Consider the following 22,413-nt stretch of genomic DNA (forward strand, 5'->3'; position numbering starts at 1 on the left):
TTATTTTACTGCTTCAACAGTCTCAAATCTTGTTCCTTTCAAAGCTGCTTCACTTTAGGGAACAAAAAGTCACAGGGATGAGTAGGGTAGATAATCTAAGATGGGGATGTTGTGTTTGGTCAAATATGTCTTCCCTGACAAGGCTTTGTGATGTAGAAGCATTGTCCTGGTCCATGAATTATTTTTCCACAAATCTTTCCATTTTCTCTGAACATGCTCACGTAGGATAGTCAGGACACTAATGTAGTGATTCTGATTATCAGTAATATAGTCTAACAAGGTTACCAATCTTTTCAATGTTAGCATCAGTTTTTGATGACGATGGTCTGCCAATGCATGTCTCGTCACTCATATCCTTGCTACCATCTTTAAATTATTTAAAGACTTGTATTCGTGATAAACAGCTATCACAGACTAAACAAGAGGAGCCATACTTTTTATATGCTCAGTAAATTAGTTTTGTTAGACTTTGGATGTAGACAAGCCATCTACTTCTAGAGAACTGTTCATCACTAGAGCTGCAAGTTGGTCTGTTCGTTGTAAAATGCCATCAGAACCATGATACCGACTCACGTTTTTATTATTTATTCAAACATACGGTACGTCTGAATTTCATGAAAGAAATTTCGTGTTGTAACTCTCAGATAAATACTTTGCCTACTGGTATTCAAGTTTTTACTCTGCTGTCTATTAACGTAAGTTTTGTGTTTACAAGTATTGTATTTTATCAGCTGTAACACCACATAGTCTGAGACATGGTCAAGTGTTAATGCCCCACATTGAGATTATTAGTGCCCAAGTAAGCCAAATATTATGTACATTGTCTTAAAATATGTTTTATGTATGTAGAACCCAAAATTAAGTGTACTTCAACTCCGTAGTCCGTACTTTTGCATTATATTTACAATTATGCCTAAAACTCACTTTTAAATGTTTTTTTATTTGTGTTAAAGAGTAGTATGATTTAAATGTATTACTAATCTAAAAAGTACAACCATTTTACTACATTTTAGCTATCTTATTTTTAAATTTTTGTACCCTTAGTTAATCAAAAAGAACAAATTTTTAAATAAAAAAATATTTTACACTTTTCGTATAAGACAAACACAATTAGAACCTATGTCTTTACCTAAACAAACCATATAGCCTATAAATCTATTTTATTATCAAATTAATTAACTTTCGAAAAAACATCTTGAAATAGTGGAGAAAAAAATGACCAGTTAAAGAGTTAGCTAGATTAATATTTGTCTTCTGTGGACAGGAAAATAAAGAAATAGTGCTAGTTTAATTTGCAAAACCATTTAGTAATGGTATTTAACTTTTTTTGTAATGGCCTGTTTTGTAAATCAGACAAACGTAAGTGAGAACAGATGAGATATTTGACAGAGACAATATAATACAATGCAATATATGATTAACAGTACAATTTTATGATGGAACTGGCAGTTACTTTTATAAAATATTTTAAGAAAAAATTGTAAAGGCTTAATTAAAAAAATCTTTGGCTTTTGACACTAATAATATTTAATATACAACAATATATTACAACATAGTACAAAACAAGATTATAAACTAATAACATTTTTGAAATTTTCCAGTTCAAGCTTATGTTAATAGTAAATAAAGTTGCATGTTAGCCTAGGAATCTTAATTAAGCATAAATTAAAAATCGAACACACATCAGACTGATATGAAGAGCATGGAATCCTGGTAAAGCATGTGAGTGTGTGACAGTGCATCAAAGGTAGCAGCAGCAAGTGAGTTCACCCTGCCAATGAGCACTTTTTCCCCTTCTAATCTATTATAAATATCACTATTCAATTCACTGAGTGCCATTACAAGGAAAACAGATCAGTTCTGGAATTTAATTATGAAATTTTTGAGGAATAAAGTACTTCACCTGAGTTAACAATCTAAAGGATCCATATCAAAGGATGACTTATGAAACACTAACTTATCTGTAAGATTATACCTAACAATGTTTTATTCATTAACAATACATTTTAACAAATCAATCAAAACCCCAAAATTATTTTTTAGTGTATATATTAAAATATGAGTCTATTAATTCTAATTGTACAGTATTTCAACAAAATATTAAAATAGCATACAATGAAATTTTTAGATTTACATATAACAGATTGTTTTTAATAAAGTGTCTTTTCTTCTCTGTTACTTAAAGGTGAGGAACGAATTTAATATTTAAATCAAACTAGGTTTGCTTTTGAAAAATAGTACCAAAATTTGCATTTCTTTATTAAAAATGTTTTATTATAAAATTTATTTAAAATGAATATTTAAAAATTAAACTATAATCTGAAAGGCATAAATCAGGTTATTCACATAATATAAAGTTTTTTTTTAATCTGGTAAATAGTGGACTGCTTGTTTGTTACAGTGTTTACAGATACTGAATTTTCACGAAAATTTACATTTTTATGTGAGTTCCAAGATATGTTTTCACATCAACAGTCAAATTGAAAATACATTGTGTACATACTTTATGAGAGAGAAAGTAAAAATTTTAGGAAATTCATTGATGTATTAATCAATATATCTCACTCAATGAATTCACTTCCCTACCTAAAATTCCTTAATTTTGGCAGATACTAATTTTTGTATGTCTCAATTTAAAACTGATATAAAATGTCTTACTGTACCAAATTTAAAAAGAAAGAAGCCATTTGTAAATATGAATCATACATTCAATGTTCAAAAAATTTTTTATTCTTGTCAAGTTTGAACATTTGTTATCTTAACCTTAATTACATTAAATCACAGAATATTTTGTAAGCACCTATTAACAATTTGCACTTTTCCAAGCTCAGTTTGTCATTTATACATATCATAATAGCATTAATCCCTGTTATGAATATCGAATGCATGTAAACTATTATTAAGCTTGTGTCTTTGCTGTTAATTAGTTATGGCTACAATATTAATCACATAATTGATTGGTTATTGATTGAAACGATTATGTTCTCCTTAACATTATGTCTAACAAATGAAAAGAAACATTGCCATTGTCAACCCAATCACAAAGGTAGTTCACTTTTCTGATGTTACTGTAATTTGTTAATGTCAGACAAAAAAGAGAGAAGCAAATGCCCTTTTGATTTTTGTCATCTTAAAAGTTAAATTGTGAAATCAGTTTCCCTGTTTGTGCTTCTGATTGGAATAGGTTTGTGTGTAGAAGTTCATGAAGAGGATGAGGAAGCTGAGAGTGTTGACTACAGCAAACTGTGTGAAGACACGAGGAAGATCACACGCATATACCAGTAACCTTATCAGGTATCCAATCAGAAACACAAACTGGCCCTAAAAGCAAAGGAAAAATTATTTTAGGAACAAATTTTTATTTAATAGGTAAACATATAATTCACGTGTTTGGTAAACTGGCATTTAAATGAAACCAATTTCCAATTGGTCTGCATTGCGTGTCCATAAAATTTATGAATTACATGAACATTTTCAAGTGGCTTAAGAATAGGAAAAAATAATTTTGAAAGTTCTGGACTTTTTGAACATTGTAATAAAACATTTATGTGTTCATATACAAGATGTAAAACTCCATGCACTCAGACCTGAAAGGTATATTTCACTGTTTTCAAATAAACAGGATATTCAGGACAGGCAAGAGCCATTTATTTCTTGCAGAGACCCTATGGAACTATGGGCAGGATTATGGGTTAGTATCAGCCATTGCCACTTTGAAATAAAAGAAAATCTATACCTTTTAAAGTGAATAACATCACTTTACAGACAATAAATAACATCTCAGACATAGATTTTGACACTGATGTAGCATCACAACTCAAGCTATTGGTGAATTATACTTGTTGATCTATTTACCATATCTCAAAATTTAAACTATGCTGTTGTGCATCCGTTGAGTAGTCAAAACAAAAGTGTTCACTGGATTTTGGTATACCTAGTATAAATCGTACTAGACAGAAGTAGACCAAAACATGAAATGTTCTATTGCCATTGAAATATAGAGAGGTGTCTATAAAATTGAGCAGAAGAAAGAAATGAGATCACCATATGACATGAACTCACAGAATACGCATGGAAGGGGGGATTTTAGCTTTACAACATAATGACATTTTATAATATTTACTCATCAACACATCATCACTAATTCTGACAGTAACGTATGTAACTTTATCTTAGTTCTTGGATGAGCTTTATTAATTAATAGAATATCGTAGAATGTTGAGTTTACTTTTTTTACATATATATGCAGGATGTATACAATGTTTTAGTTTATAATTATATCACATTTAGAAGTTCATTTATTCAATGTTAATGTAAGCTAACAAAGTTCAAATAAATAAGTTTATTAGTGCTGCTGGATTGACTTAAGAACTCTAATCTTGCACACAGGCATATAGTCTCTGCAGGTATTATTCCAATTTTCGTTTTACCATTTTGTAAGTCAATTGTATTCATGAATTGTTTGGAAATAAATAAATGAAATGAAAATGTATTTCTGAGTATTATTAAGTTGATTGTTTTACATTTTTAACTAATTTGCAAAACAAATTAAATTAAATTTTTTTCCACTGCTGTGAAATCAAAGAAGCTCTAAATACATTTACAGAATACACTTTAATTATAATACAGGGTGATTCAAAACTAAACGGCAATCTCTCGGGAGCTTATTCTATAGCTAAAAACAAATAAAAAAGTTCATATAACCATATGCCCGGAAACGCTTCGTTAGCTAGTTACGCCTAGCGAAAGATTTCGCCCGGATTTCAGAACCCTTGGTGAAGTCAGGCCGTATAAAAATGGTAAAGGTAGTTACAAAGATACAAATACGATTGTTTTTTATGTTTTTATATCTGACAAATTTATTAAAATTCGTTCCAGAGCTGTAAATGCAATACTTTCAGAGATATCTTACGTAAAACACAAGAATTGGTGAAAAGAAATAACACATTTTTGTGTTTAACGTAAGATTACTTCCATAAATGTTAAATAAAGGTCATTTTTTTCTTAAACAGATTTGTAGAACATTTAATTCTGAAAAGATTCATGTGAATTACTTAGGAAAAAAATTAATAATAGGTATTGAAATTTAGCTTTATTTAAAAATAAAACAGACGCACAAAAATGTATATTCTTATCTGCATAAAATATTAACTAATGTTTAGGTTGTGAGTAACAGCTGATCATTTATTCAACACTTTTTATCGTCATATTTTCTTTGCAAAGGTTGGCAATATCAGCTGATCAACAATTAAGTTCATGAAGTAATATTTGAATAACCTTTATGGAGGTTTTTGTATTGTGGCGTGTGAAGATTGTATTTTGTGAGATCCTGTGATTATTTGGAAATATTTTATACAAGTGTATAAAATATTTTATTAAATATTTATTTTTAAAATATTTTATTAAATATTTTTATAAAAGTGTATGTAATTATCTTAGTAAATAATGGCAGATAATGTAAATGGTATGTATTCGTTTGAAGAGTATACGGACATGATACTGATTTACGGCAAAGTTAACAAGAATGGTTTAGCTGCAGTTCAGGAATATCGTGATACTTTTCCACATCGAAGAACACCTGATCGCAAAACATTTGAAGCTGTGGAGAGACGACTTAGAGAAACTGGTAGCTTTAAACCGAAGCGAATAGATACTGGTCGTCAACGTAGCGCAAGGAACTATAATAATGAACAAGCAATAATAAATGCTGTAGAATTATCACCAACCACAAGCACCAGACGATTATCACGTCAGTTAAATATTTGCCAGTCAAGCGTATGGCGGACACTTCATGAAGCACAGTTGTACCCATTCCATATAACACGTGTTCAAGACTTATTACCGCAAGATCTTAATAAATGGAAGATGTTCTGCCGCTGGTTAAGAAGAAATTGTTTACGACATCAGTATTTTCTTCGGCGTATTCTCGTTACTGATGAATCCTGTTTTACTAGAAATGGAATTGTAAATTTTCGTAATACCCATACTTGGGCGTACGACAACCCACATGAAACTGCGACGAGGCATTTTCAACATACATTTTCAGTCAATGTATGGCTTGGTGTTCTGGGTGATAATTTGATTGGTCCATTTTTCCTCCCTAATCGACTTAATGGAGTAGCGTACTTAAATTTTTTAAGAACAAACCTGCCTACCCTCTTGGAAGATATTCCTGTTCAAAACAGAATAAATGCATGGTTTATGCACGACGGAGCACCTCCACATTTTTCTAATGATGTGAAAAACTATTTAAATGATACATACGGTAGACAATGGATTGGTCGAAATGGACCAGTAAAATGGCCACCACGTTCTCCTGACCTCACGCCAGCAGACTTTTTCTTATGGGGTTGGATGAAGTCAATTGTTTATTCAAAACGGATTAACACCATAGAGGAGTTACGTAATCGTATTACAGAGGCGGCAGAAACTATCAAGAATGCTCCAAACGTTATGAAACACGCTAGAAAAGAGTGGATTCGTCGTGCGAAAACGTGCATTGCTAACAACGGAGGACACTTTGAGCAACTATTATAGGTGATTATTACAGTTTTATAAAGGTAAATACATTTTATGTTAATGTTCAGTCTAGAATAAATGATCAGCTGTTACTCACAACCTAAACATTAGTTAATATTTTATGCAGATAAGAATATGCATTTTTGTGCGTCTGTTTTATTTTTAAATAAAGCTAAATTTCAATACCTATTATTAATTTTTTTCCTAAGTAATTCACATGAATCTTTTCAGAATTAAATGTTCTACAAATCTGTTTAAGAAAAAAATGACCTTTATTTAACATTTATGGAAGTAATCTTACGTTAAACACAAAAATGTGTTATTTCTTTGCACCAATTCTTGTGTTTTACGTAAGATATCTCTGAAAGTATTGCATTTACAGCTCTGGGACGAATTTTAATAAATTTGTCAGATATAAAAACATAAAAAACAATCGTATTTGTATCTTTGTAACTACAGTGGAACCTCGATAAGTCGGATTAATCGGGACCGCGGCCGATCCGGGTTAACGAAAATCCGAGATAGCCGGAGAATTAGGTAAACATTAATAAAATACTGTATACTTACAGATAAACTCCATTATAATTGTAAAAACATCAAACCTATGCACATTTAATGATTATTAATCCTACAGTACAATTATAACTGTTCATTTCCTGGTAAAAAACTCAGTCAGCTTTGGTTGTGTCAATGTCTGCCGCTTGCGTGTTGTGCGATCCCGCAGTCTCTTCAGCATGAGCAATTCAGCCGGCGATGTTTCTGCCTGCCGCTCGAAATAAACCATTAATTCGTTTAGTTTGGTCACTGCATCTCCATGACTCATCACTGGAGTCTAATGCCTCTAGTCTCTTTTCCATTGTCACTACAACATTTTTACGTTTTGTTGCCATCGCGTAGATAAAAACAAACGCACAACACAAATGAAGCACGCTATCTGAAGCACGATTGCAGAACAGAAGCAAACAATACAGTACACTACACACGCAACACGGGCACAAGCGAGAGAGCGAGGTGAGAGAGTATTTGGGGAAATAAGCGTGTGTTATTGTTTCCGAGAATCCGGGACAATGACCGCCACTCGGCCGCCGTGTGCCATGAGTTACACACTCACTGTCGTACAGTCCCAACAAATACTGATGCAATATCGATTCACGGATACTACAACACTCAAAAATATTACGTTTTTATTATTGATATGTTTTTTTTTTTTTTTTTTTTTTTTTTTTTTTTTTTTTTTTTTTTCCCTGGGGCGGCCTATTGCCATGCACTTAAGCCTCAAGGGCCTTTTGCGCACCCCGGAAACACCATGAGGACTTCCAGTCTACAACTTCAGCAGTTCAACAAACCGCCGAAAACAACCTATCAAGTCCTCCTGGGAAAACTCGCCACCCCTGTTCAAGCTACCAAAGATGGCATACCGCTCTCTTGCTATTGCTGGGCAATCAAAGAGCAGGTGCTCAGCAGTCTCCTCCTGCTCATTACACCTTCCACAGAGCGGATCCTCCTGAAGGATGCCAACTCTGTGTAGATGCTTCTTCAGGTGACCATGCCCCGTAATGAGACCAATGACCTTAGAAGACATTGATCTGTTTAATGAGAGAAGGTCCGAGGCCACCTTGGAGGAAGGTGACTGTAATACCATTCTACTCACTCTCAAACCCGGATGCAACCTCCACCTTCTACCATGCTCCGCGCGAATCCATTTCGAGACAACCCTAGAGGATTCACACCTTGGAACACCGCAGAATGGTTGAGGGCCCGTCATAATTGTTGCTGAGCCCTGGTTGGCCAGGGCATCAGCTCTTTCGTTCCCAAGAATCCCCTCATGACCAGGAACCCAACAGACGGTTACATTGTTGATTCTGGCAAGGGAGGAAACGGTCTGATAGCAATCCCAAACCAGTTTGGATTTGATTGCACAGGAATCCAGCGCCTTCAGTGCTGCCTGACTGTCTGTGAAAATGTTAATCGTCTTGCCCCTATATCGCAGACGAAGATTCTCACGAGCACATTCCATAATGGCTGCGACCTCCGCTTGAAAGACTGTCGGATACGGACCCATAGGAACCACCAGCTCCCTACATGGTCTCACTCCCAGAATTCCAGCGCCCATGCCGCTTTTTGTTTTAGAGCCGTCTGTGTACCATTCGAGCTCCGCTGGTGGAAGAGGTTGCTTCCCCTCTGACCAATCATCCCTTGAGGGCAAAATTATCCTAAAGGGTTTGTCAAAGGAAAACTTTTGTGGCATCTGATCAGAGATCATGTGCAAAACATCCTCCTGTATCAGAGTGCCAATTCTGCAGTGCCCACCTCTGCAGCCCGACCAGAATCCCGTCTGCTGAAGACAGTAGGCACTCTTCCTGGCCATAGCTCGAATGACAATGTCCAGGGGGGCGAGATTAAGACAACAGTCCAGAGCCGCGCCTGGCGCACTAGGAAAGGCCCCCGTGATAGCAAGGCTGGCCATCCTTTGGATACCTGCCAGACGTGCTACCACAGTCTTGGTTTCCGTTTTTGGCCTTTTTTCCATTGATATGTTTGTCTGATTTTTTATTTTTTAATTGAAAATCGGTCCGGGTTAGCCGGACTTCCGGGTTAATGGGGTCCGACTTATCGGGGTTGTACTGTACCTATACCATTTTTATCCGGGCGAAATCTTTCGCTAGGCGTAACTCGCTAACGAAGCGTTTCCGGGCATATGGTTATATGAACTTTTTTACTTGTTTTTAGCTATAGAATAAGCTCTCGAGAGATTGCTGTTTAGTTTTGAATCACCCTGTATATTGGTTATATTAATAATACTGGCTTGTACCAATTTTAATAAATGTTAAATTTCCCATGCATCAAATGTAATTTAAATTATCTTTAATCTAAATATACTAGAACATTTTGAGCTGGTTTTATACATTTTATGATTTAAAAATCAGTTTAACTAATAATCTGTGTGAACTATTTTGATATGATGTATTGTTTGTACTGGCTTATCAGCGATGTGTACTTATATTTAAGTATTCTTACCATTTGCATCCAGGTGATGTAGGGTTTGAACCAGAGGAATTTGCGGAACTGAGGACCCAGTGCTGCCAGGAAATAGTAACTGTACATGACTGCATGTACAGCAGAGTTTACATAGCCGATCATCATGAACTGCTCACCTGGGAACACAGTTTATACATGTAGATCTCTTATTGTCAGTTTTTATTTCAGTATAAGCTAAAGAAACCCTTAATAAATTGCATTTAGTCTTAAAATAGTGAGTAAGGTTGGAGGTAGAGGCCGCTTCTTGTCGAGATCCTTTGAGGAGGGATAGTGGACACTACAAATCAGCCATAACAATTTGGCTAAGGAGAGGCTAGCTCTATTCCAGCCTTGTTCAGTCAGCGAGTGGGGTACTATATATATATATATATATATATATATATATATATATATATATATAAAGAAAGTGTCCTGAATAACTTATCAATGCCTAACAAAACCACAAAAGATAGAAGCAGGAAATGTGTTACATACCTTCATTTTGAGCCCTAGACGCTCACAAAGGAATGACTATCAATTATCTCAGGAGAGTTTAGATTGTGATAGAAAAAGAATATGTGAGTATAGTGTCCTGTTTTTCAAGTGTCGGCTGCGTGTGAAGCCGAGGGCAACTGCTAGTTTATATATATATGTATCTTTATATATATATTTCTTGTGTGCTTGTGTATGTCACTGAACTCTTCCTAAACGACTGGACCTATATTGACGAAATTTGATACGTGTGTTAAAAGGGATTTCAGAATGGTTTAGATTCACAATTTGGTCCAATTTAAATAGTTTATTTAATTAATTTTTTATTTATAGATTGTTGTTGATGTTGAAGTGTTTTACATAGGATTCAGCAGATTGTGCTAGGACACGTAATACAAATTGAACTGATACTTAACAGCTGTTAACACTTTCAGCTGAAGTTCATCAAAAAGATGGAAATATTTGTTTACATTTAAATTTTAGTAAATATTAAATTATTGCAAAGTGCTTGATCAGTAGTGTAATGCAGATTGCAAAGACAAAGTTATTTAATTTTAAATTTAGATTGCGCCAATGATCAATAATCCATCTAACGCAATGGAAATGCTATTTATATGCTGTTATAAAAGCTACCTTATTGTATAAAGCTGTGAATGTTTGCACATAAAGTAATCAAACATAGTGAAAGGCATTTTACTGTAGTTATAGAAAAGTAAATGGGTATAACACACTCTTGCCCTTATACTAGAAGCATATACTCCTTATACATATTTATTGATTGGTAAAAATATAAAAATCACTCAATCACCAAAATTTAATCTAAGTTGAATTCCGAAACCAACATATGAAGCAATTTTGTGGTCAGTGCAACAGCATAAATCAATTGTGGAACCATAAATAGATTAGACCGGGAGTGAACTTAAACGACCAGAACAGACTCATATTGATGGCAGCAACTTTTTAGTTGTACGATACACTTTCGTCATTGGGATAAAAAGGCTGACTCTTATTGTTACTGAAATCATCGGAGATTTCAATAAATTATCATAGAATGTTGGAGTGAAATATGAATGTTATAAAAACTGTTTCACTTTGCGACATCAGGATCCCAAAACACTGTGCTATACTTAAATTTAAAATGAATCAGGAGATTGGAATAGCTTTGAGTCACTATCGATTATCTCAGGACTGTTTATTATGTCATAGAAAAAGAATACATGAATATATTGTCTAGTTTTTCAACAGGAAATTGCCTGCGAAGCCGTGGGTAACTGCTACTATATATATATATATATATATATGTTTAGAACCTCAGCACTTGCTGGTCCAGGAGCGTAAATCGTGCGTACCTTGTTGGTCATCGCGCCTCATGCTGGTCCGGGCCTTGAACGTGTTGGTCCGGACCCGCAAGTTACGAGGCTCTGTATAGAGCGTGTAACATCCTGGACCAAGAAGTGCTGCTTGCCTGTAAAGTTCATTTGATTGTACAGTAGCTCGCCTAGCGTGAGTATAACGAACTAAATACTCGAATGAGGGGAAATCCCCCACCATTCTCGGACCAATATTTGCCGGGTTTCTGTACAGGGCATACTGTCGAACGTTGAATAAAGTGCTTTCTCAAATCAAATCCGTCTTTATTGCCTTTTAACAGCATACAATACGAAGCAGTCTGTATTAGCCTATCTACTCATTCACACACAATTATACATACAAAAGGTTCCTCATCCAGACAAACAGGCAATGCCTAATCGGATCCTGTTAAAACGTGTTTTGATTTTCATTTTCTATTCCCAGGCGGCTTTCCATGAACTCACATACCGTGTCAAAAGAACCTGACACCAATAGGCATTGAAGACGAGATTTAACATTTTTGGTACTGCCAATGTTTTAAGATCCTCAGGGAGCCTATTAATCAACCTAACACCAGCTTGTGATGGCAAATTATGAGACGCCACCATTCGATGTGGTTGACTGCAATAGTTATCCCTGCCTCTTGTCTCATACTGGTGAATGTTCCTTCCCTGAGTCAATGTGCTCTTTGATTTACAGAACACAGCCACCTCGAAGATGTAGAGGCAGGGTAAGGTCAGTAAACCAAGCTCCCTGAAGGCATCCCTGCACGACTCTCTTCTCTTTAATTTTGAAATGATTCGTACACAGTTTGTTGTTAGCATAGTTGCCCCAGAGTCTTACTCCATATGCAAGGTGCGGATAAACCAGGGCAAAATAAGCCATTCTCAGGATGTCGTGAGAACAGTGTTTTGCCAGATACTTTCAACATGACTGTCCCAGGTCAGACCTCGATCTAGGTACATCCCTAGGAATTTGATGGAGTCAGATTCCTCTAAGAGTTTGTCATCTACCAGGACAGTAGGTCGTGCATTACCTTCACGCTGTCTCAGACAAACTTCAATTGTGTTTGATTTTGAGCTGTTTTTTTTTTTCAAATTGATTCCCGAAAAAAATTGGATGCACGAATTTCATTGTGACAATTGAATTAATTTCAAGCTATTGCAAAGAGTCGTATCGTCAGCATATTGAATCACCTTTCCATTCTGGACCGATGAGTTTAAATTGTTAAAGTAAATAGTAAAAAGCACTGGCCCATGGATTGATCCTTGAGGGACGCCATTTGCCATTTTCAATTTTCCTGACATGGCATTTGAGATCTGCACGCACTGGTCTCTATCCTTATGTAGGACGAGATCCACCTGTGTGGCAGACCCCGTATTCCACACGTCGCTAACTGATGCATCAGTGTCCCATGATGCACGCAGTCAAAAGCCTTAGAAAGGTCGAGAAATATGCTGAGCACCTTATCCCATCTATCAAAATCATCGACAACAATATCCACAAGACTTGAAACCGCATCAATTGTTGATTTTTTTACGGAAGCCGAATTGTTCAGGGCACAGTATGTCAAATCTTTCCAGAAACGTTGTAGTGCCTTTTCAAAGATTTTGCTGAAAATTGGCAAGATACAGATTGGGCGGTAATTTTTGGTTTGATGAGGATCTTCTTTCTTAAAAGTCGGGGCAATTTTTGCTGTTTTCAAATCATCCGGGTAAACTCCAGATAGAAATTAGGAGTTTACCACTTTTTTAGTGGAGTCAAGATATGTTTGAGCATTTTTTGACTAGCCACATGGACATACCACTGTTGTTACAATATTTCTTTCAATTTGGTCTTTTCACAATACCAGCCAACTCAGCCTCATCGACAGGAGTCAAGATCATAGACGATACCGGTTCTCTACCAAGGTTGCGGGAGAGGGTTTCAGTGAAGCACGCATCACACGAACCAACTGAGGCAAAATACTTGTTAAATTCGTCAGCAACTATTTAAGGATCATCTATAAGTTGGTTTTCAACGAGCAGTAAACATTGCTTTGATTTTTGTATTGGATGTTCTCGTTTTACGGATTAATTAATATTTTCCATGCTGTTTTTGAAAAGTTCTCGGTATTCTTTAATATTTTGTTTAATTCATAGGCTTTAGCAGCTTTTATAACTTTATTATATGTTCTTCTATAATTATTGAAAAATCTTTGAAAATTTTCGTTGTTTGTATTAATAAAAATTGAGTGATAAATTTGAGTTTTTCACGAGATGTGAGAATACCTTGTGTAATCCAAGTATTCTTATGTCGCTTACTGCGTACTTGAAATTTTCTGTAAGGATATGAAATATTTAAATAATAGAGAAAGCGATCATTAAAAGCATTGTACACTTTATTTGGACACTGAATGTTATTCAAAAAAATTCTAACTTTCTCGCTTAAGGTGATAAATTAACTCGTTAATATTTTGAGGGTTTAGAGCTCCTTGGACCGTATTTTCTGCAAGCCTAGTCACCAGATCAAGTCCATTAATCACAATCCCCTGAGCGAAGTGATCAGAGATGGCAGGATTTAACACGACAACGTCAACTTTCGGGATGTTGGTGATTACGTTGTCGATGGTTGTACTCGTCGTGGCACATACTCGTGTAGGAGAGTTCACTGACCAATTTAGACCAAAAGATTGAAGAATATCACGCAGCCGCCGAGTGTGGGGGTCGGGGTGGTCCAGTGTGTTCATATTTAAATCGCCAATTAAGAGAAATAGTTGATTGTTTGAAAACAAAAATTAGTTAGCAAAGGAAAAAGGATGAAATAAAACTTCGGTTGTTGTTTGGACGGTATATTTCAACAATATTAACTTTTTTGGAGGATGAATTTAAATTGATATTATTACCAGCAGCCTCAAAATCAAATTCCAGAGTATGAATGACTTAAATTTTTTTCAAATTTCAAGGGGATTTTTACAAAGATTGCCACACCACCTCCCTTAAGATTGGAACGAGGTAAAATATGTTCCAATTCATAATTTTGTATTTTTTAAAATGCTGATCGGTTGTAAAACATTGTTCCAATATTAAAATAATATCAGATTTTCGCTCAACAAAAAAAAACTCCAACTCTTCTAACTTATTGGTAGCAGATTGAGCATTTAGGTGAATAATTTTGAATTTCGTAATTTTATGAATATTTTGAGTGGTTTCTGAAAACGTGTTTAACAATTTTTATGAATTTTGATGTTCTGAATAAAAAACAGGATCTGATATCCCTCTCTCGTTTTAAATTCGTCATAGGCTCTTCGTTTTTTTGTTTTCGTCAGGTTTTACAAGCGAAGTAGCTTTGATGACGTCGTCGTAATTGTCATGCTGCATGAGACGGTTCTGGGCCGGACTGGCGGGCGACTCACAGGTATCAGCAACTGCAGGTGAGGCAGCGGGCACTGGGCAGTGTTAGAGACAACTCAGGCGCAGCAGGCTGTCCAACAGCAGCAACCAAGCCCTCCACTATCATTTCACCCAGCAGCTCTTTACCCGGCAATCGCAGATGCATGCCATCCGTGCGAACTAGTTTCTTCCGATATCATTGATATCGAGGAGCTTGAGGTTTGAGTGTCTCACGCATAGCTCCTCTATGTAGTAGTTGGCGAGAATGGTCTGTTTGGTCACAGGATGGCTAACGAGCAGATCGCGAAGATAAGGGATCGTCGCCAAGATGACATCGGCCGAACTCAGTCGAGCGGTGACTCTTTTCTCCAGGTGATTATAGATGTTGTGTGACTCACCGGCAGCGATGTCGTTGGTTCTGGCAAGCAGGATGAAGCAGCAAGAAAGAGGTGAGGGGCCGCTGGACGTTACAGTCAGAAGTTTGGCCCCGGGTTTACATATGCCAGTCACTTTGGTAGCCGATGGGACGTGGTTCTGCACCGTGCCGGCCAGGAAACGGGTATGACTGTCACACTCAATCACAACATTCCTGAAGGAAAGCAAGTCTCTTTTAATTTTGCCTTTCAATTTTGGCCTTCTACCAGGAGAAAATTTTGTTGGCCGGATGGTTTACTACTGTTGCAGGTGGGGATTTTTTTGCTAAGCTGCATTAGTGGTTACGGTGGTTTTGAGAATGGGTGGTTTCTCATTTGTATTTTCGAGAGGTTCAAATCGATTGCTGGTCGTAATAGGAACATATTTTTTATTTTAACAGACAATCCAATCACCCGTCGCCTAGAGTAGCCGCAGGAACACCCCTAGATCTCCCTCTCGGCCCTTAGACATTCAATCTCTGCCTCGAGTACCTGAATAGTTGTCCTCAGATTGGTGACGAGGTCGCGAGTCTCGGAGCACTGTGCGAGGTGACAGCAGGTGGTCACCGGTGGCTTGCACTGAACAGCGCAGTCTCTTACAGAAGCTCCCTCTGATACTCCGGACAGCGAAGGTCGCGCAACAAAAATGTCATTTGTATACCGAAGAAGCCTTGTGTCCGATTAAATGGAATGATCGACAACCCTCATCAGATCGACATTGAGCTGCCTTATCTGCTCCTTTAATCTACAGCTTTCTGACGCAAGTTAGTCAGCATCAGAGGCTCCCGACGAGGCGACAGGCGTAGGCACTTCGAGTCAGTTTGTAGTAGTCAGGTTTTGTTGGAGCGGCAGAGGTCAGATTCTCTCCCGTAGACGCGTGGAACGCAGTAGTCTCGCCCGCCGGTGAACAGATCGATGCGGAGGATCTGGATGGAGTGGCGCTCAGCGCAGGGTCCGGACCAGGCGTGGAGCAGGCAGGCGGCGAGTTAGATGCAGGCGGAGTAGGTGAAGCAGCGTCGGTCGCAGACCGAGTCCTGGACAGGCGGTGACAAAAGCGAACACATGGTGACTGTGTGTTCACCGCTGTGTTTTTTATTGCCAACAGTCAGTGCCGTTATATTTGGATCAGTTTTAACTGATGCGCTGCAAATGTTTTCCAAGCCATCGCCAAGATGTCTCCATTTTTTAAAATTCTATGTTGTCTGTATTTAAAATTGTTAAAAAGAATACAGGGTTTTCCGGTTTTTGTTTTTTCTATTGTAAATTGCATGTTTTTGTCAATAATAAGTTAATAAATAAATAGATAAAATTACAAGTCACGATTATTTAAAGAATCTAAGTAATAAATTAATAACAAATTAAACTTATTAGATTAACAATAAAAATAGTTTCTCTTCAGCAGAAAGGTGCTTCTGTCGGTGGGAATCGAACCAATGTACTGAGTTGCAGTGCCGCAACCCAACTGTTGCTGCCACGCAGGTAGACAAGATGTGGTAGTTACTTCTTGTTCATACAGCTCGTCGCTCTGTGTGTGTCAAAAACGGAGTTGCACAGTTGTATTGCTAGTCTAACCTTGCTATCTTTGCGACTAGGTTTAGGGCTAAAAGTTACAGAGAAATAAACTATCCAACTCATTGTATGGCGTTATTCGCATCGGTAATTTAAAAGTGTTCTTTAGTAACTAATTCTAACAAAACTTTGACGTAAAACCTTGCAAAATTCCATCTGTGCCAGTGCCGCGCTCGTGCGTACTTTCTTGACAGTATACTTTGATTATCAGTAGGATATTAATACGTACGGATTCAAAGACTCCAATGTTTCATTTTATAGAGCCTAAAAATTAGTTTTGCTTTCAAAAATTATTTTTCAAAGATTGCTATTTTACTTTTAATTTTTCATGTATAAAAAACGAGTTCAGGTACATTAAATCAGGTATGCTGATCGCCTGATTTTAATTTTTAACTATTATTCACTCTATTCGCAACAATATGAGTGCAGAATTACTAAATATATACTTGTAAATTTATTTTATTTGTTTCCTTATTCTATACACCTATATTGTTATATTCATACATGTATATCTTATAAATGTTAGAACCTTTTATCATATGTACATGTTAAAAAATTTATTTCTGATGATAAATGGACAGTTGAATCCACGCTATAAGCTAAACATGTGAATGGCTATTAAGATTTAGACAGGTGTATAATATTTGCATCGATGATCGGAATTTTAAATAGGGTACATTTATCCCCGAACTAACCAATACCGCAAAGACAATACAAATTGTCAAAATACAATACAATGCCAGTTTTGTATTTGGACCACACATAATTCACTTTAAATTTTTAAGGTCTTTGTTATTTTCTGTGTGTTTAAGTATTAGAACAAAAAACGTTGGCTGTTAAGTTACATTTTACAGCTCAGAGGATGATGTTTTGGATGAGATAACTAATAGAGTTATGAATGCATGCATAAATAAAGAGGTGGGCACCTTTCAGATTTTATCAGACTGTAGAATTGAGAAAGTCCTTAACAATTCTCAGTTTAAATATTTATTGGTATAATATAAATGAAAAAGAGTTGATGATTGTCGTATTGCTGCTTGCACTGTATATGAGTCCGTCCGGCGATCTTGGGTTTTATCTCAACGGTAGACTCCGGGTTGGGTGGAGTCGCAGTGACTGGTTAGAGACATAATTTTTTTTATTTTAACAGATAAGCTCTCTCAAAGATACCTTGATACACTGTTATGTAAGTTGTATCAATGTATCTACTAGTGTTTCAGCGTTTTCTAATGATATCAATCATATATTTATGAACATAAAAATCGCAAATTCAGTCAAATCCTACTGTGGTAATTGAGTAAAAATGAGTAATTCAATCATAAATGACAAATCATTATTTACCATTGCCTTGTTTCAACCAAGTTTGGACAAAAGTCCAGGTCAGACTTTGACATAAGAACAATTGGCTTGACGTTCCATCTTATCTTTGGTAGAGATTGCTCGAATCAAGTTGTGAAACTTACGTCAAGCAGCTTCAGAGTATTATCATATTGTGAACGAATACATAAAAATTTCCACACAAAATTAACCATATGAAAATACCTTGGATACTTACCGGTTAGATCAGATCAATCTAGACCAAAACTTAGATGAGCTACCGTTTGTAAAGACAACCTTTCGACACTGCTTTGAAACCCCAATTTAAATGGTCCTAACGTTTTAACAAAAAATTAGTTCCTCAAAAAATTTAGGTAATTACTGTAATATGACTCCAAAAATGAAAATATGCGGGAAAATATTTCAAAATCCATGGATATAAACAAAGATAAAGAAAGGATTCCAATTAATTGATCATTTCAATCAAGGGTCAACGAAAGGTTAAAACTCTACGATGTAAAAGATAAAGCAGATTTATTCAAGAAATATTACGCGAACGTCAGGGACAGCCTAGCCCGGTTTTTCCTGTAACCTGGGTCGTCACGAACGATACTGAGTATCTGGTGGACGCTTACTTCCGGCTAGAATCTATAACGGGCCCCGATCTCCAGCACGTTGTCACGGATATGAAGGGCGGCTCGGCTCCTGGCAGTGATAATATTCTGGCGTAATTCCTTCAAATTTATTTGGCCTACATCATTTTTCCCTTGTTTCATATAATAAATGGGAGTATTAATGAGGGCATTTTCCCAATCACTTTCAAACTTGGAAAAGTAATCCCGTTTTATAAAGGGTAAAGTAATGATCATGAATTTGGACGGACTTCCCAAGTACGTTCATTATTAACAGTAAAAATTCATAAAATTTATCTAGAGTAATGAATTTGATTGAATGATAACATATAAAATATATCTTCTTACTGGGCGTTCTTGTATATGTTTATTCTTTACGCCTCTGATAACTACTAACTTACGTATTGACTGTTTACATTTATTTCAGTGGCAATCCAAAATTTACCAAAAGAATTATATTGTTTTTTTTCTACGGGTTTTAGCTATTGAATTATGGTATAAGAGCACAATCATATTTTTAAATTTTTACTGTAACCAATTTTATACGCCGGTTACCCATACAAGCAGCTGCCACGCTCGGCGTTGCTTGATTCCGTACCGCTACACTGTGCCATTGGCAAGAGGAAATTTTCGCTGCCACAACTATAAAAAAACTAAGGTTCCTATGGGCTAATGAAACAAATCATAGGATGGATTTGGTTACAAATATTGCTTTATCTAAACAGTGGTTTGCAAGAAGACCTACGTGAACAAATATCCGTATTGCTTTATAGAACCTTGAGAATGAAATTATGTTCAGATAAAATATTTTCCCATATCTGAACTTCCTAGTTTAAATTATGATAAATCACTATAGAAACCATAGTAGGATATTATTAGTATTTAGGAGAACATGATAATTTAGACAAAAGAGTTTCCTAAACCAAGCCTTTTTCAGACATAATATATTTTTTTATTTTTTTTATTATAACCCCTAAATATATTTTAATGACAGGTGGATTTATTACCAAACAATACAAACTTGGAGATGAACTATTTAGTTTTTTTTTTAGCGTTATGCTCCCTATAAGTATAATGTGTATTTTTGTGCATTCAATAAATTAAAGGGATATCAAGTTATATGAAATTAATGTTTAGTTTATCTGATTTCTATATAAATATTTCAATATACTTTAATTTTAGATTGTTTTGTTCAAACGTATTTATATAGTTAAAGGACAAAACAAACACGATAATAGCACTCAAGAATCAAGTAAGTAATAAAACCAATATCCGCAAAAGATTTAAGGGTATCATAGGAGTAACACATTCACGGTCAAAATTTGGGCCTTTTATAATTACATTCATAGAAAGAGGGCTGTAGGGTGACTTGAGCAAATTAGCAGTTCTACATCAATGAACCGCAGTTTACCGAAACTGATAATAATGAAGCAATGGGGATTTCCAAAATGGTCATTCCAATGTATGCCCACTATATTTTTCACTAGACCAGCGGATGTGTTTTGTTATGGGTGAGAGGCATTACGGTCCAGTAACCATATTCAATAAAACCAAAGTCGTAGTTATTTCCGGTGAACGATTCCCTTACGGGGAGATTTGTGTTCATGGAAGGTTTGTGAAATGGCCATATACTCATTTGATCTTTACATTCATGCAAACAATGTTTTGTATCAATAATTTACGGAGTGTTGAATGAGTAGACTGTAGAAAAACATACAACATATGGGCGTTACAACAAATATATCTATTTAAGATATAAAAACATCCTCACAACATGCACAACACATAGAACTCCATTACTTTTTATTTAATACTTACTTATGTTAACGAAAGTGATGTATTGCATTTCTCAGTTATATCAACATAATTTGTTTTAGATAAAAGATATGTTAAGCGAAACGTGCAACTTTCCTATATGACTATACGACCATTCCTATCCAAAGGCGTATCCAGGAGGCTTTTTGGGTAACCCTCCTCCCCTTATTGATATAAACATTCAAAGTTGGCTTATATTTTAACTTACGTTAAACAGAATGTATACTCGTTGTCGAACAATGTATCACACTCGTAGTTCAGTTTTGTTTTTTATTTGTTTCGATATTTTAACTATAACAGCTGACATACAGTAAAATACAAGACTTGTGCTTTATAATTTCTTGGAATGACAAGTCCGTCTGCTACCTCTAGGGGTTGACAAATATAATAAGACACCGTCGCTTATCAAAAGGTGGTTTATATTTGACCAACATTTAAAAATCAAATAATGAACTTTAACCCTTTGGTAGAGACTTAAAATACACAAAAATTTACGTAATAACCCATGTAATTTATTTTATACCATCTTTTAAACAAATATTTACAAAAACCATTATTCCACAAACAACGTAAAGAAATATGTTAATCATAATATTATTGTTATCATAATATCTGACTTAAATATCGTATTTTTTATTTATTTAAGTTTTTATTTAAACAAAACATATTTTATTTACATCAAATTCCACAAACAATATATAAATAATAATAATAACAAAATATTATCATGAAGTAAATGTGAAACCTCTTAATGATATCAAAATGAACACGAGAACTTTATGCAAACAGTAAAAAGTCTTTCCGACCAGATAACTTTTGAGTTTTGAGGCATAAATAATTTAGGACTTAAGTAAACAATTAAATGTTAATAAATTTGTAACTTCAATTTTTTAATTTGTATATAATTCTAGTTTCTATTTCTGAAGACTTGTTCTGGACTTTTAAACACATTGTAGTTGTGGAAAACAATATAATTGCAATCATAAATTAATTAATAACAGAGAGTTGAGATGCTATATCACAAAAAATATTCAAGCATATAATTTTTAGAAAACATATATCAGCATAGACCGAAATATACTACCGTAAGTCCCCCTGAGAGTATCATGGCCGGTAACGTCAAAACCGTAATTAAACAGAACAGAGAGAAATATTATGCTCATTTTACTCAACGGCGGTAACTGCTTTTCGAACAAATAAAGAAAGGCAAAAATTGTCGAGGCATTATGAGGATTAGGATTTAGATGAACAAAATGTATTATTGTTTTAAATTAAATAGTGTTTTATGGTAATGGATTTGAGTAGGCCTAATGTATTCTAGTTCAGATTTTAGGTATGTCTACAGTAGATTTTAGGTTATTCAGAAATGTACTATGTTCTCAATATTAAACAAATCTTGTGTTATCGATATATCAAGGTTAAAATTGATTTTTTTTTAGGTTTTGAAAGGCCTTGCTAATCTTAAAATCAGTCGAGAAAACACCTTACACATTTGAGGATAGTAAAAATTCAGTAGTAGTAAAAAAAAGTAGCCCAGTTGAGGAATAGACAAAAATATGTTGTTTGACTAGAAGAAGACAAGAAGAAAGCTGAATTCAAACAATTCGATTTTGTAGAAATAAAATTAACTAAATATACTCGTATTATAATATGACAGTTAACAGATCTAGATTGAATACTATAAGACTCGACCTGTTTATCTGTAAGTCTGGTCTAAAATCACAACACAGTAACTTTAAACCAATGTCACTTCTGACATCAATAGATACGATTCTCGAGAAATGTGTAAAAATTCAGTTACCGAGTTACCTAAAGCAATTTCACATTGTACCTAACGAACATTATGGTTTTAGAGAAGAAAAAAGTACATCCGATGCTTTAACTGACGTTACTAAGTTAATTTCATATACATAAAAA

General features: G+C 35.2%; 1 protein-coding gene across 2 annotated transcripts in view; it reads right to left on the reverse strand.

Annotated features, from left to right (window-relative positions):
• Window positions 1-1,503: 1,503 nt before the first annotated feature.
• The window catches only part of LOC124366733 (elongation of very long chain fatty acids protein 4-like), a 61,051-nt gene continuing 40,141 nt past the window's right edge, over window positions 1,504-22,413 (reverse strand). For both annotated transcript variants that reach the window (XM_046823344.1, XM_046823337.1), the window contains 2 exons: window positions 9,538-9,674; window positions 1,504-3,321 (listed from right to left, as the gene is read on the reverse strand). In XM_046823344.1, coding sequence (XP_046679300.1) covers window positions 3,151-3,321; window positions 9,538-9,674 — 308 coding nt within the window. In that variant the 3' untranslated portion in view covers window positions 1,504-3,150. The remainder of the gene's footprint in view (window positions 3,322-9,537; window positions 9,675-22,413) is intronic.

Source organism: Homalodisca vitripennis, chromosome 1 (assembly GCF_021130785.1).
Source record: "Homalodisca vitripennis isolate AUS2020 chromosome 1, UT_GWSS_2.1, whole genome shotgun sequence".
In the NCBI taxonomy this organism is placed as follows: Eukaryota; Metazoa; Arthropoda; class Insecta; order Hemiptera; family Cicadellidae; genus Homalodisca; species Homalodisca vitripennis.